This window comes from Marmota marmota, unplaced genomic scaffold (assembly GCF_001458135.2).
Source record: "Marmota marmota marmota unplaced genomic scaffold, marMar, whole genome shotgun sequence".
Classification (NCBI taxonomy): Eukaryota; Metazoa; Chordata; class Mammalia; order Rodentia; family Sciuridae; genus Marmota; species Marmota marmota.
This window is the reverse complement of record NW_026000153.1, coordinates 9,554,350-9,568,706: the sequence shown is the minus strand read 5'-3', so window position 1 is coordinate 9,568,706 and position 14,357 is coordinate 9,554,350. Positions and strand designations below refer to the sequence as shown.

Here is a 14,357-nt window from a genome sequence, read left to right as displayed (position 1 = left end):
TAATATCGCCATTTTGATGATGTTAGTTCTGCCTATCCATGAACAGGGTATATTTTTCCATCTTCTAATATCTTCTTCTACTTCTCTTTTTAGGGTTTTGTAGTTTTCATTGTATAAGTCCTTCACCTCTTTTGTTAGGTTGATTCCCAAGTATTTTATTTTTTTTGAGGATATTGTGAATGGAGTGTTTTTCCTCATTTCCATTTCAGAAGTTTTGTCGCTGATATACAGAAATGCCTTTGATTTATGCGTGTTGATTTTATATCCTGCCACTTTGCTGAATTCATTTATTAGTTCTAGTAGTTTTTTTGTAGACCCTTTTGGGTCTTCTAGGTATAGAATCATGTTGGACAAACTTCTTTTGGACAACATTGGTCTAGATCATGCAGTCACACAGAAACTGAACAGAACAATGATACACTGATGTAAATTTTGGAAACTGCATTCTAGATTGTACTCTGACCTGGGTGAAGAAAATTTTAAATACTTGTGAAAGAGCTTTGTATACTTCTTTAGTTTAGCTGAAGGAGTAAGAGGGTCAGACAGAGCAAGAGACCACCCACTCTTACCCATATATTCATTCCAACATACCATTCAGTTATCTAATTGCTCTCTTTTGAATAAACAGGAATAAACCAATTCATATATGGAATGATAATCCAAAGCTCTAAACATTCTGAGACCAGAAAAATAAGTTTTTAGAGTATATGCATAAAAAAGTAATGCCTCACTCAGAAAATAACAATGAAGACCAGGAGTTTGTGACCACATCCCATTTTACAAAAAAAGTTATTATTTGTGGTATTATATTTTATCTCAGATAAAACATACATAACATAAAATTTGCCATCTTAACTACTTTTAAGTATGCGGTACTGTAGTATTAAGTACATTCACACTGTTACAAAAAATTATTTATTCTCATCAAATTATGATCAGAATATTAAATTAAGATATTAAACTTATCTAAAACAAACACTCTATTTTCAGTTTTTTATTCCTTCCAAATATTTGCACACTTATCTATTATAGATATCTATTTCATTATTTGTTACTTACTATATACTATTTCTTATACTGCTTTCTTCAACTATATGAAATGGTTTATGGTTGTCTAGCTTTTAAAATAATGAAATAATGATGTGAATGACACCACATCAAATAGTAGTACTCAAAAAGACTAGTCATTTTCAAACTATGGAAAGCTGGTAATCAATACTGAAATTTCTTACAAATGAAACTAATAGTATAATATTATTGTTAATTAATATTAACAACTTGATGAATGTATTTTTTCCTTTGTGAACTATTTTCTTAGCTAAATATCCAAGAGTGAAATTACAGGGTGAAAACATGTAAACTTTTTTTACTGCCATCCATTTCTTTACCACTCCCATTCATCCTCAAATATATGGTTGCAAATTCTTGTGCCCTACTTTCTCATCCAATGTTCTAGCACCTTTACAGACATAATTTTCTTTAGCTTTTACGTGATCATACAGAAAACAAGTTGAGCAACAGCATCATGTCCTCTATAGCTCCTTTTCAGTCTATCAGCACATTGTTTCTACTTGCCAATGGCAATGAAGGAAGTGGGTCTCTGAATGGTTTCATCACATATTCCTTTGTGTTATCAGCCAAAATCAGGCTCATTTAAAAAGTCACGGACCAAAACACTCTCAGACGTCTGCGTGACTTAAAATGATTTTTTATATCAATACCATACAAATAAACAGAGTGGAAGGAAGTTTTAAGTACAGAAAAAGTAACAAATAGCAAACTCCAAACCACAGGATCTCTGTTTAAAATTAAGCCTAATATAGCCTCTGTTTTGAAGAAGAGAAAAATTAGCCAAGTGCCTTTCTAGAACATTAATGACTATCAGTCATTACATCACACATATGTCATCTGACACAAACTTTTAGATCAGTAAACATTTTCCCTCTGCTACAACAGAGGGTTAGTGTTCATGGCAGGAGAAGATTTCAGCACACATAAAAGCATCAAAACATAAGCCAAACCAAAGGGCAAATCTAACTTCCCCTATTTCAATTTACTCAGTCTTGCTTCGAATAACAAATGTATGTGAATATTTTATAACATGAAAGAGAACTTATTTTCCAAAACTTTTCTGCCAAATGTAATAAGCATTAGCATTCAATTACAAAAAAGAAAAAACTGTGTAAGTTCACAAATTAACAAAGTCCCCTCTTCCTCTTGAAAATATATCAATTTTCAGATATATCATAATTTAGGGAAATCTCCAGAAGATTTTATTACTGATAGATATACATGATGAATATTAGAAGATCATGAATATAAAAACACACAAAGCATGAATATGAGAAAGCAGTTTTTATGCATCTCCTTATTATTTAACCTGACCATACCTTTCCTAAGAAAAATCTAGCATATCTACATCCCACCTGGCAATGACTAAAGTAAAAATGCCACATGATATATTAAATGCACAGACTTTGGAATACATTTGCTTAATATCTGTATAACTCTGAATAATTAACTTTCTTAACCTGCTCAGAGTCTCAGTTTCTTCATCCATAAAATAGGAGTAGTGCCACCCACACAAGATGATGGAAAGCATTAAAATACTGAAGGAAATTTATTTCAAGCTGAACAGATACTGAATAAACATGAATTTCACCTCTTTTCCCTTACTTTGTCTCAGGTCCTTCAAAACTACATTCAGGTGATTGAGAAAGTAAGGCAATGTGATTACTTTCTTTCAACATTATGCCTCTAAAGTTAGGAAGTACAGGTCAAATTTCTTTCAAAAAGGAAGATTATTTCCCCCAAATTCTAGAATACAAACAATTGAAATTGTGGTCGACAACTTGAAAAATCTTTATTCACTAGAGGCCAGATCTTTTCCATGTAAGAATCCTGAGATGCTTTTCCCAGAGTGATATTCCTAGTCCCTCTCCTTCTTTCAACCACTGGCTAACTTCAATAAGGGATGCTTGATGGATGGCCCAGAGGAGTGTGATATAGTGGTAGCTGGCACACAGGAAAAGGAATGCCAGCAAAAAATTGGGGTATGACTTTAAAAACTCCTATACAGGACATAGGAAATGATTTGTGGTTAAAAATAGGAGCAAAATGATTATTTGACCCCCATGTGAATCAAAACTCATAAGTACTGATGGTGCATCTTGAAATCAGTAACCTACCTATTGGAAACCTAAAAGACCAGAGAGAGCAAACTGCAGGATACTATGTCTATATGAGGTTACTCATCATGCATGGCTGCTTCATGACCAGTTAACCAAGACACCTGCCCAGAAAGAAGCCCTTACACTGCCCAGAGGAGCTATCAGTGACATCCATTGCAATCCCTTTTCTTCATATTTGGGGAAGCCTATAGGTGATTTGGGGTTAGGGGTAAAATAGTTGTTCTGTACTTCAACCCTGTATTTGAAATCTCAGTTGTCTTACTCTACCCATCAGAAATTTATATCCTAACAGGGTCAGGATCAGCTACATTATTTGAGGCACCCAATGCAAAATAAAAATACAGGGTTGGGGTTGTGGCTCACTGGTGGAGTGCTTGCCTAGCACACGTGAAGCACTGGGTTCAATCCTCAGCACCACATAAAAAAATAAACAAACAAAATAAAGATATTGTGTCCATGTATAATTTTAAAACATATTTTTAAAAATAAAATAAAGGTATTATGTCCATCTATCATTAAAAATATATATTTTTTTAAATCTTACTTTAAAAAATACAGGGTCTCTTGTTTTTAAAGGTATTAAGATTTTGAGGAAAACTATGGCAGAGCATTAAACCAAACACAGGTATCTGTGTAACTATGCAGGTCACATTCCCATGATGCCAGGCCTAGAAGGAGACAAAATAATGGTGCCATCCTTCACACAAGCACATAACTAAGCACAATTGGTAAGTGTGTCAGTAGTCCCAATAGCCTGAAAGCAGTACTGATACTCTGTCTGCTTTAAACAACTATTGACAAACCTAGTTAATTTTAAGATAAATTATCTTCAAAGTCCGCAGACCACAACTATTGTAAGACCCTGTATCCTCAGTGAATGCCCCCCAAATTCCTTTAAGCCTATGCATTTCAGATGTTGTTTGGCTCTAGAGAGGACACCAAAAGGAAGGGGTATGAGGACTGTGAGCTCAAGTGGTCATCTTCTAATTCTGACTGATTCATTTGTTACAAGCAATAACCCCTAGAAAAACAAACATTTTCATATGTTCTTGAACTATAATTTGGTACAATGTTTCTGCAATGCAATAGATATGGGTGTGGTTGTATGTTTGTGTGTGTGCGTGTGTGTATGTATGTGAAATGGTTTGGGGTTTTTGATTGATTTTTCTTCTAGAAATACATGCAAATGAAACAATTAGAGTCTCAGAAGAAGGTCACTTGAGGCCGTGATCCTCATGTTCCTTCCCTTTGGTACCCTCTACAGAACCAAACATCTGATATAAGTATGCTTAGAGGAGTTTGGGAGCTGCCTCTGAGGATAAAAATCTTCCTGATTCTTTTTTTTAATTTTACTTATTTTTTAGTTGTAGATGGACACAATATCTTTATTTATTTATTTCTATGTGGTGCTGAAGAGCGAACTCAGTGCCTCCCATGTGCGAGGCAGGCATTGTACCACTGAGACATAACCCCAGCCCCCTGATTCTTAATTAAGATCTAGATATGTGAGGCTGACAGCAGAGTTTCAGAGATGATGTATTAATATAATCTTCATTTGATCAATTAATAGCACTACTTATGAGCATAACTTATTAGACAAATAAAGATGAATATTTCCCAGAACTATAATTAACATTTGTTGAGAGCTTATTGTATACCAAGCACTCTCTCATGCAATTTATGTGTTTACACAATTGTATTCTCACAACCCATGCAGGAGGCACCATTATCATCAACATTCTAAAAGTGGGGAAACTGAAGCTTAGGGAGGGTTTTCTTTTTGGTTTGTTTAAGTAATTGCCTAAGAGCACACAGCTAGCAAGTAGCAATACCAGGAATGAAGCACAGGCAAGCTGACTCTAGACAGAAAGCTTTTGTTATGGTTGAGATATGCGATGTCCCACTAAAAGCTCAAGTATAAGACAATGCAAGAAAGTTCAGAGGTGAAATGACTGGGTTATGATTAACCTAATCAGTGCATCAGTTCACTTGAATGGATCAGCTGGGTGATAACTACAGGCAGGTGGAGTATGGCTAGAAGAGGTGGGTCACTGGGGGCCATTGGGTATATATTTTGTATCGGCCAAGCAGAGCTCTCTCCACTTCCTGGTGCCATGCCCTGAGCTGTTTTCCTCCTCCATACCCTTCTTCCATGATATTCTGCCTCACCTCAGGCCCAGAACAATGGAGTCGGACATCTGAAACTGTGAGCCCCGAATAAACTGTTTATCCTCTAAAATTATTCTCTTCAGGTCTTTTGGTCACAGTAGTGAAAAAAAACTGATGAAAACAGCTCTCGGTTGTTATCCTATGATACACTGAATATACTTCAAACCTTACAGTATTTATTAGAATGTGCTTAAAAAAACAGTGTTGGATTTTTACTGCACCCTTAGAAGCAAAGCAATGGCTTTCACTCATTGGCTCTTGCTGTACCATAATTAAAGGCATCTAAACCCAAGGTCATCCAAGGATTGGAAGCCCACTTCACTGGCTTACTGTCTAAACTACAGGTGCTCAGACTTACATCTAAACATCAAAGATATATTTCCCATACTGTCTGCTCTGAACTTGCCTACTTCTGTACCTTGTCAATGGAACTTCCTGTAACCTAAGAGTAATAGTAGCTACTATTATTGAATATAGAGACAGTAAGCCAAACTTCAACCCTAGTAGTCTACTCCTACTAACTATTATATGAATGAATATTCCATATAAACTACCTCAAATTACAGCCAACTTGGCAATGCTTAATCATTTGTTTATTAAGAGTTTAAGCTACATTTTCTGATTTTCAGAATGACTTTATTTAAATTCATAGCAGTTCCTGGCCTATATAGAAACCATGAAATGCCCAAATTGCCTTTTAATTCTACATTTTTGTATCCTGCTTGCTCAAAGGGTATGTTTTAGGAAAAAAAATTTGCCTATCCATGAGGAAGAGTTCATCAATTCTATGAACAGGAAATAGAGAGAATCAGACATTTTCATGCTTCTGGACATATATTTTTATAATATATTTATACTGGAAAACCCCAATTAATTCTTATGCCACTTAGAATATGAAGGGATTCAACCTCAAAAACAGCCCATGTGCATGGAGGCAGTTCAACAGATGATCATTTCACATTTCACTGCAGTACATACACTCTCATTAAAAAAAAAAAAAAAAGGAAGAAAAAAGAAAAAAAAAAGATTTTCTCAGCCAAGAATTTGCAGCTATAAACCTTTCCTGGCTTTGTCAGTTTGCCTGATTCCCCCAATTATGTTATTTGGGAAGAGAGAAAAGAGTTTCCATTTCTTAGCAGCTTTTAAGTATTTTAGAAAAAAAATCACCCTAATGATGCATGAGCCTGTACTCAAAGAATTCTCTGCAACTTTGTTCTTTGTAGTGGTGCCTTTATCATCAAAGACACAGAGTTTCCAGAAAATTATCTTCATTAGTGACGACAGAGCATTCATTCACAGAATGAATATTTATTAAACACCTATTTTGTGCCAAGACATGTATTATACTAAGAATAGAGTGATGAATAAGACAAAATAATCCCTTCTCCTTGGAGAGCTTACACTCTAGTTTTAGAAAAATAATTGTCTCTGCTTATATTTTTCACATAAGCAAATGACCATTGCTTCCTTAAACGCTGACAATATAGCATCTTCCAGATACTGGTGACAAGACGAACAGAATTAAATCTATCATTGCACGGCTGATTGCTTCTGAGTGGCACTAAGATCAGAAAAAAGGACTGAGAGAAAAATTGAAGTTCTCTTTCCTAAGAAGAAAAGGACTCCAAGAAGGTGGCAGATCTAGTTTCAAATTTATCAATAAAATACTTTTAAAATCTAGTAATTCATGTAATAGAGTTATGCTAGGGAGAGTAAAATGGGGCTCTACCAGAGCTTATTATTTCATTGCCATGGCTAATCCACCAAGCAAACCATGCTCCCTACCCAAGCAAGGTATGAAGATAAGATAACAGCAAACTGAAGGTATGTGATATGCCTGCCTGGTCACAATAGAGTTGTCTAAAAGGAATTTTTCCTTTGTGTTAGATTCAACATTAAAATACTAATAAAATGTTTCCTTTCATAAACTATGGTTTATGCATAGTGCAGAATGTCCGTACCACAGAATACCATGTAGCTACTACAAATAGAGAAGTTGGTCTATGGATTAATATAGAAGAACTCCAGAACACACTATTATAAGAAAAAATAAGAGGAGTTCAGTTACACTAATATATGTGATATCATACTCTTCATAGGTTGTTCTTTAGCCTCACAAAACAATATTTCATTTCTACATATATATAAAAAAGAAAATATCTAGAAAGACAAAAAATAATGATAACATTTCTGGGCAGATACAAAAGACAACAAGAAGGGAATTAAGCATTATGTATAATATTGTAATTTTTGTGGGAAAATTATATTCATGTTTATCATGTCATTAAAAATTAAAGATAGGTTAAATGACTATTATGATCAAGAAACTACCTGAGGGCTGGGGTTGTGACTCAGTGGTAGAGGGCTAGCCTGGTACATATGAGGCACTGGGTTTAATCCTCAGCACCATATTTAAAAAATAAATAAATAAAATAAAAGTATCCATCTACAACTAAAAAACAAAAATACTTAAAAAAATGAAACTAACTGAACAATCAACAGCTCACTATAATGTAACTTCAACATATAATTATAAAATGAATGGCAAAGTAAATTTAAGTAACATTCCCCATAGTATTCATATTTTTCATTCAAAATCTTATTTAATCTTTTGTTAACTAAAAAGGATGCAAACTTAAAAATATGCACTCAAATGAAAATCCAGAGTTTTGACTATTCTTGTCTCTAATATTACAAATCATACAAACTCCTAAACCTAACACTAAGTAGAAAAAATTAAAATTTCACATTTAAAATGTATAATAGAGGAAGGAGACAGGGATGGCAAAGCACTCCTAAAACTCTAGCTACATGGGAAGCAAAGACAGGAATATCCCAAGTTCAAGGCCAGCCTTAGAAACTTAGCAAGGCCCTGTCTCAAAATAAAATAAAATAAATTAAAAAGTTGAGGACACAGCTCAGTGGTAAAGTGTCACTGTGTTCAATTTCCCATGCCAAAAAGAAAAAGGGAAAAAAATAAGACAGAGAGATAGACAGAGACAGAGACAGAAAAAAAAAAGTCTTGCTTCCTTTAGAAAAGAAAAACTTACAGAGAAATTGTAAAGCATTAAATTAAGCTGCCTCAATGACCCTTTAAACATCCCTCTACCATTGTATCTAATAAAAGAGAGAGCATCATTAAAGACAAGGCTGAGCATTTCTTCAGCTCCGAGTCTGGCAATTATGACAACATGCTTAAGAATGAAATAGACAAGTGATCAAAGAAATGTGAAGAAGGAAGGAAATGAATACAAACCAAGACAAAAAAAATTCAATAAGGAGAGAAAAGGGTTGTCAGAAAGGGCATCAGTGCCTACAGAACTAGGGGGCTCATATAATTACTCCACGATAAAAGAAACTGGCAGTCTGGATTTGTAGAACAATATACAAAGCATATCCATATACATTACGGAATAGTCTCTGCAACACCACAGTATTGATCCCATTTTACAGAAAGAAACTTAAGTTCTGAGAGGCTAAGGGAATTGCCAAAAGCCTTGCAGATAATAAGTAATGGAATAAAGGTCTTTGACTTCCAAGCCCAAGCCCAATGTTTTTCCCAGTATCCCACTACTCTACAGACTTTCTCTCAAAGTACTAATTTTCAAATAATCATGAAATTTTCAAGAAGCAAATGGATTATCAATATAATACACAAGCTGTTTCCCTTCCTGTAGAAAAAAAAAACTTTGAAAAAACTATCTGTCCTTAGAAAACCAACAGATTGAAGTAAGGGGAGAGAGTAGAGCAGAAATGTGGTAATAAAGGGTAGCATGAAGGAGATGTGATGAAGAAGCTATTCAGTATCTGGCATATGGTGGTGGATACACAAACCTAAACATGTGATAAAATTGTGTAGAATACACACATTTAGACAAATGAGTACAAGTTAAATCTGAATAAGAGCTGTGAGTTTTATCAATGTTAATATCCTGCTCATTGTACAGTTTTGCAAAACACTACCATTGGAGAAAAGTGGGGAAAGTATACATGGAATATTTCTATATTATTTGTTAGAATGGCACAGGACATTTCTACTGCATAAAAATCTCAGTTTAAAAAATAATATTCAGGTGTGCGAACCGTCACCTCCAATCCCCGTGAATGGCGCGAACTTTGAATGGTGCACCTCCAATCCCTGAAGTGGCACGAATTCTCCGCCAATGAAAAAGTAGCAGCCCACTAGCCTTGCTCCTCCTCATCCTGTGTTAAGCCCATGAATATCAACACCCTGTTTGTGCTCGCTTTTTTACTCTCTCTCTCCTCCTCTCACCCTCTCTCTCTCTCTCTCTCTCTCTCTCCTCTCTTACTCTCACCCTCTCCCTCTCTTACTCTCTTACTCTCCCTTTCTCTCTTATTTTACCTCTCTTACTCTCCCCATCTCTTCCCCTCTCTCTCCCTCTCTTCTCTCTCTCTCTCTCTCTCTCTCTCTCTCTCTCTCTCTCTCTCTCTGTCCCCCTCTCTCTCCCCCCCTTCTCTTCTGCAACCGGCCACTACGGTTCTACTAATAAAATCTTGGACAGGTTAAAAATAATAATAATAATAATAATATTCAGCCAGGCATGTTGACATACACCTGTAATCCCAAATACTTGGGAATCTGACGCAGGATATTCCAAGTTGGAAGCCAGCCCAGACAAGACCCTGTCTCAAAATTTTAAAAAACTATTTTAAAGAGCAGGGGATGTAACTCAGTGGTAGAGCACTTGCCTAACATGCATAAGGCCCTAGGTTCAATACTCAGTACTGCAAAATAAATCAGAATATTCTACCACCAACAATGATTTTTAAAACAAGACAGTGATATTATGTAAAAATATGAAAGACACAATGTAGTCAGAATCTAATCAAGAAAAGGGTTCATTATAGTGGAACTGATAGGAACATTACTCATAAAATTAAAATTTTAAAAATTATTATTCTATGTCAGGGATGATAATTTTGAAGCAGTTTTGGAGATATACTACCTTAAGAGTGAGAGCCTTTTCACACTAGCTGAACAAATAATAAAACTACAGAAAGACACAAGGAAGAGGAAAAAAGAAAGAAGAGAAACAAAATCCATTTGAACTAGAACTCTTTGAATTAAGCTGCTTACAAATTCCATTTTAAAATATCAACTGACATAACTAGAAGTATAAATCAGTTTCTTGGAAAGATAGAGAATTATGGTGACAGTTATAGAATGTACCAAGAATTATCTAATAATAATTGTAATCATAATAAACAGGAAAGAAAAACCTCATCTTGGTATTCTCATACATGACTTTAGGGTAAGGAAAAAAAATTATATCCAGTGACAGAAAACTATCACTGACATACTGACCTGCTTGTAGGTTCCATCTAGCAAGACATCCAGGTGTTGAAGGGGGGCGGGTGTTTTATCTTTGAACCTTGTTAATAGCCGGCGTTGGATGGCCCGAAATTGTACAGCTCTTTCAGATAAGAGTTCTTCTAATTTTTCGCCATTTATCCGTAGCTACAATAAAGAATTTCTTAAATTGAGGTTAAATAGATTTAACAAAACATGTTTAAGTAAGAATATAGGCACTAAAGGTTTTAAAAAGGGTAATGAACAAATTTAAATGATTACAGAGTCTAGGAATTAAAACAATATGGTATTTGGTACATGAATACATAGATAATACAGTCAAATAGTTCATATGGAAATTTAGAAAAGGTGATCCAGTATCACGGGGGTAGAGATTGATTATTTGGTAAATATTTTTTAATAACTGAGTGCATGGGGACAAGAAGGAATTTCTCCCCATTCTTTATAATAAAATCAATTGGGGAGGAAATAAAATTTATATACAATAAAAGCACTAAAAAAATAGAATTGTTCTCTCTAATCTTAGCACAATAAAGGGCTTTGTTAGTATGAGTCAAAAGCCAGCTCCCCCACATACACACTAAAACTGACAAATTACTAAAAAATAAAACCAAAACTATTTAATTCTACATGGTTAAAAAGCCAAGTGATAAGACAAACGGCAAACTGTAAAAAGTAATGGCAACAACCAAAAAGAGACAAAAGTTATGTCCATGACATCTAAAAAGTATCTACCAATGGGACCACAACTCAATAGAAATCAGTAAGAACAAAAATATGATTTAAAAAATAAGCAAAGTTTTACACAAAAGTTAATACAACAGCTTTTGAAAATACAGTTTGTGATCTAACAATTCCATTTCCAGGAATTTAACCTAGAACTATGCTTGCAAAAAATAATGTATATATAAGGATACTCATAACATAATTGTTCTATTGTTAGTATACTAAGATGTTGAACATCAAATGCCCATTAATAGTAGAACTAATTAATAAAAAAGACTATTCTTCAAGGTAGGTGCAGACATGTGATGTTATCTAAAAATGCATTTAAAGAAGCAAAGCAAAATAATGCAGAATAGTATGTTTCATGATACTATCCATGTGTGTTTTTTAAAATAAACCTGTATAGTAGCATAGTTGTGACTATGTAGATAGAATACTTCTAAAAAGATACTCAAGAAACTGGACACCAAAAATATCCATCCAAATAGAAGACTGAGGCCAGGTACAGTGGTGGACACCTGTAATTCCAGTTACAGGGGAGCCTGAGGTAGGAGGATTCCAAGTTGAAGGCCAGCCTGGGCAATTTAGCAAGATCCTGTCTCAAACTAAAAAATCAAAAGCACTGAGGATGTAGCTCAGTGTTAAGAGCACCTCTTGATCCAATCCCAGGGATTGGAGAAAAAATTTAAAAAGAGAGAAAGATTGAGAGGCTAGGGGAATGAGAATCAGAAATTACTCCTCACCATAACCCATCTCATAACTTTTACATCTAATATTAATAAAATAAAAGAAAGCTAGCCAAAGACATAGAAGACATACTCCATGAGATCAGATCAAATGCACTGGTAATTGAACTTTATAAAACTGTAATAAACTAATTAAAATAAATATCATATCCAAAATGTTCAGAAATCAAGTATATTATGGTTTATATTTCTAGAATCATACCAAACTTCTTTTCATTGCAGGTATACTCCACATACCCTTACATATAAGATAGAATCTACAATTTTATTAACTTATTTTAATCCCAATTTTAGAAACATTAAGTAGTTAACTAAACCAAAGAATATTCCCTGGAGGAGGGGGAAAAATTTTCATTACCAAAAATTAAGTAATACTATCATTTTTTTACCAACTAAATTTTTTAAAGAATATTATCATAATTATCAATAATTCATTTATGTAACTGTATAATTTATTGCCATAATACTTTACTTCCTACCTTTATGAAGTACAAAAATAATTAAAAGACATTCTCAATGTTCAGACATCAGCCAGGTTATCATTCCTTTCAATGTATAAACAAGCAGCAGTGACTGAAATGTTTGTACTTGTCAGAATTTCAACATTTAGCAGATATTTATTGATCCCAGGTCTAAGAAATGTTTTAGGCACTCAGAATTATAGCAATAAATAAAACAGACATAAATTCATGCCTTGCTTACACAAAGGGACACTTAGATTCCAAAAGCCATCTTGATTCAACATTTACAATGACTAAAATTGTTGAAAGCAGATAGTGGGATCAGAAATGAAAGTAAGTATAATCATGCCACCTTAATTTTGTATGTAACCAAGGAAAGTGCTTATAGTTTACCATATTTTCTCAGTCCTGCCCAAAAGGAAACACTGTGATGTGGAAACATTCCAAGGAATTCCCAGTAAACAAATAAGAAGATAAAACTGTATGTCAGACTCATTAGTCAACAGTACTTAATATTCTCTATTTTAAATATTAAAAATATGTAATTTATATAGTCTTTCTGTGGACTCTCTTTCATAAACCATTAGAATCTAGTTTGGCATAGAGAAGCAAGGCTATCTTAAAACATATCCTAGAGAAAGGCAAAGATTGTCAATCCTGAGAAGATGGCGGCGAAGGGAGTGCATTACCCCCATGTACCGCGTCACTGTGTGGGAGAATGACGAGTTAGAAAGGCTAAAAGCTATCTTGTTAGGAATTTCCAGCAAAATTCGGGTGCTCCAAAACCTAGAGAAAGGATTTCCATCCCACGAGGATCAGCTACAGGGGCTCAAACGCGAGAGATTTGATCACACGGAGGGTCACGCTGCTTATTCAGCAAATCGCCCCGCGGCTAGAGTCTGCGGCGCGCGCTGGGAAACGAGGAGATAGCAACGCAAAGATACAGCGCTGCAGTTTCCGCGGGCTTCTGCCAGCTGTGCAATCACCCTATTAAGTGCTGAATTCTGGGTTTGAGACGGGGGAAGGAAGCGGTCCAATTCGGTTCTCCACACCGGTCAGACCACAGAGGAAGCCAGCGGCCACCATCTTGGAGAGCTGACGTCACCGTCCCTGTTTTCCACTGATTGCAGCTCATTCAGCCATAGAACAGGTAATTTCAGGCTGCCATTCGCCTGCGGCTCACAGAAAAATTACTCAGGTTCAGTGCTAAATAACCCGCGGAAACTGCTTCTTGGAGCCTGCTCCTATCAGAACATATACCGAGCACGGAGCGGCCGAATTCCGGCTCCCGGAACTGCTCTGGCCCAGGGATAAAGAAGCTGCGGAAACTGCTTCTCGGTCCGGGTCCTGCTGAATACTGTGGAGGTAAATACCAACCGAGCCATCATAGGCAGTGACAACAGGACTGAGACGGGGCTTCTGAGGGCCGGTCAGGACTCACCCGTTGCTTTGGTCACCGGCAAAGGGAAAGAAATGCTGCCATTCGTATTGGATACCAACATGGCAGAGATCTGATGTCATCAGAAAGCGGCGGAGGAGAGAACTTCATCGATACCAGCGGCGACAGAAACAGTTGGTCTCCTGGTAAAGAAAGTGAGTCACAAACACCCGAGTCTCTCTCACTTTATCATCAAGCCAGAGGGGCAGAGCAGAGCCGCCGCCCGTGCCCGGAACAGGACCAGCAGCCCACCGGCGCGGTAGTCACGTCACCCCATTTGGAGTAGGGGCAGAG

General features: G+C 35.8%; 1 protein-coding gene across 1 annotated transcript in view; it reads right to left on the bottom strand.

The window, feature by feature from the left end:
* Bbs9 (Bardet-Biedl syndrome 9) overlaps window positions 1–14,357 on the bottom strand; it is a 487,047-nt gene that overhangs the window by 221,236 nt on the left and 251,454 nt on the right. Inside the window, exon 20 of the mRNA XM_048786306.1 lies at window positions 10,687–10,839. Within this exon, the coding sequence (XP_048642263.1) occupies window positions 10,687–10,839 (153 nt within the window). The remainder of the gene's footprint in view (window positions 1–10,686; window positions 10,840–14,357) is intronic.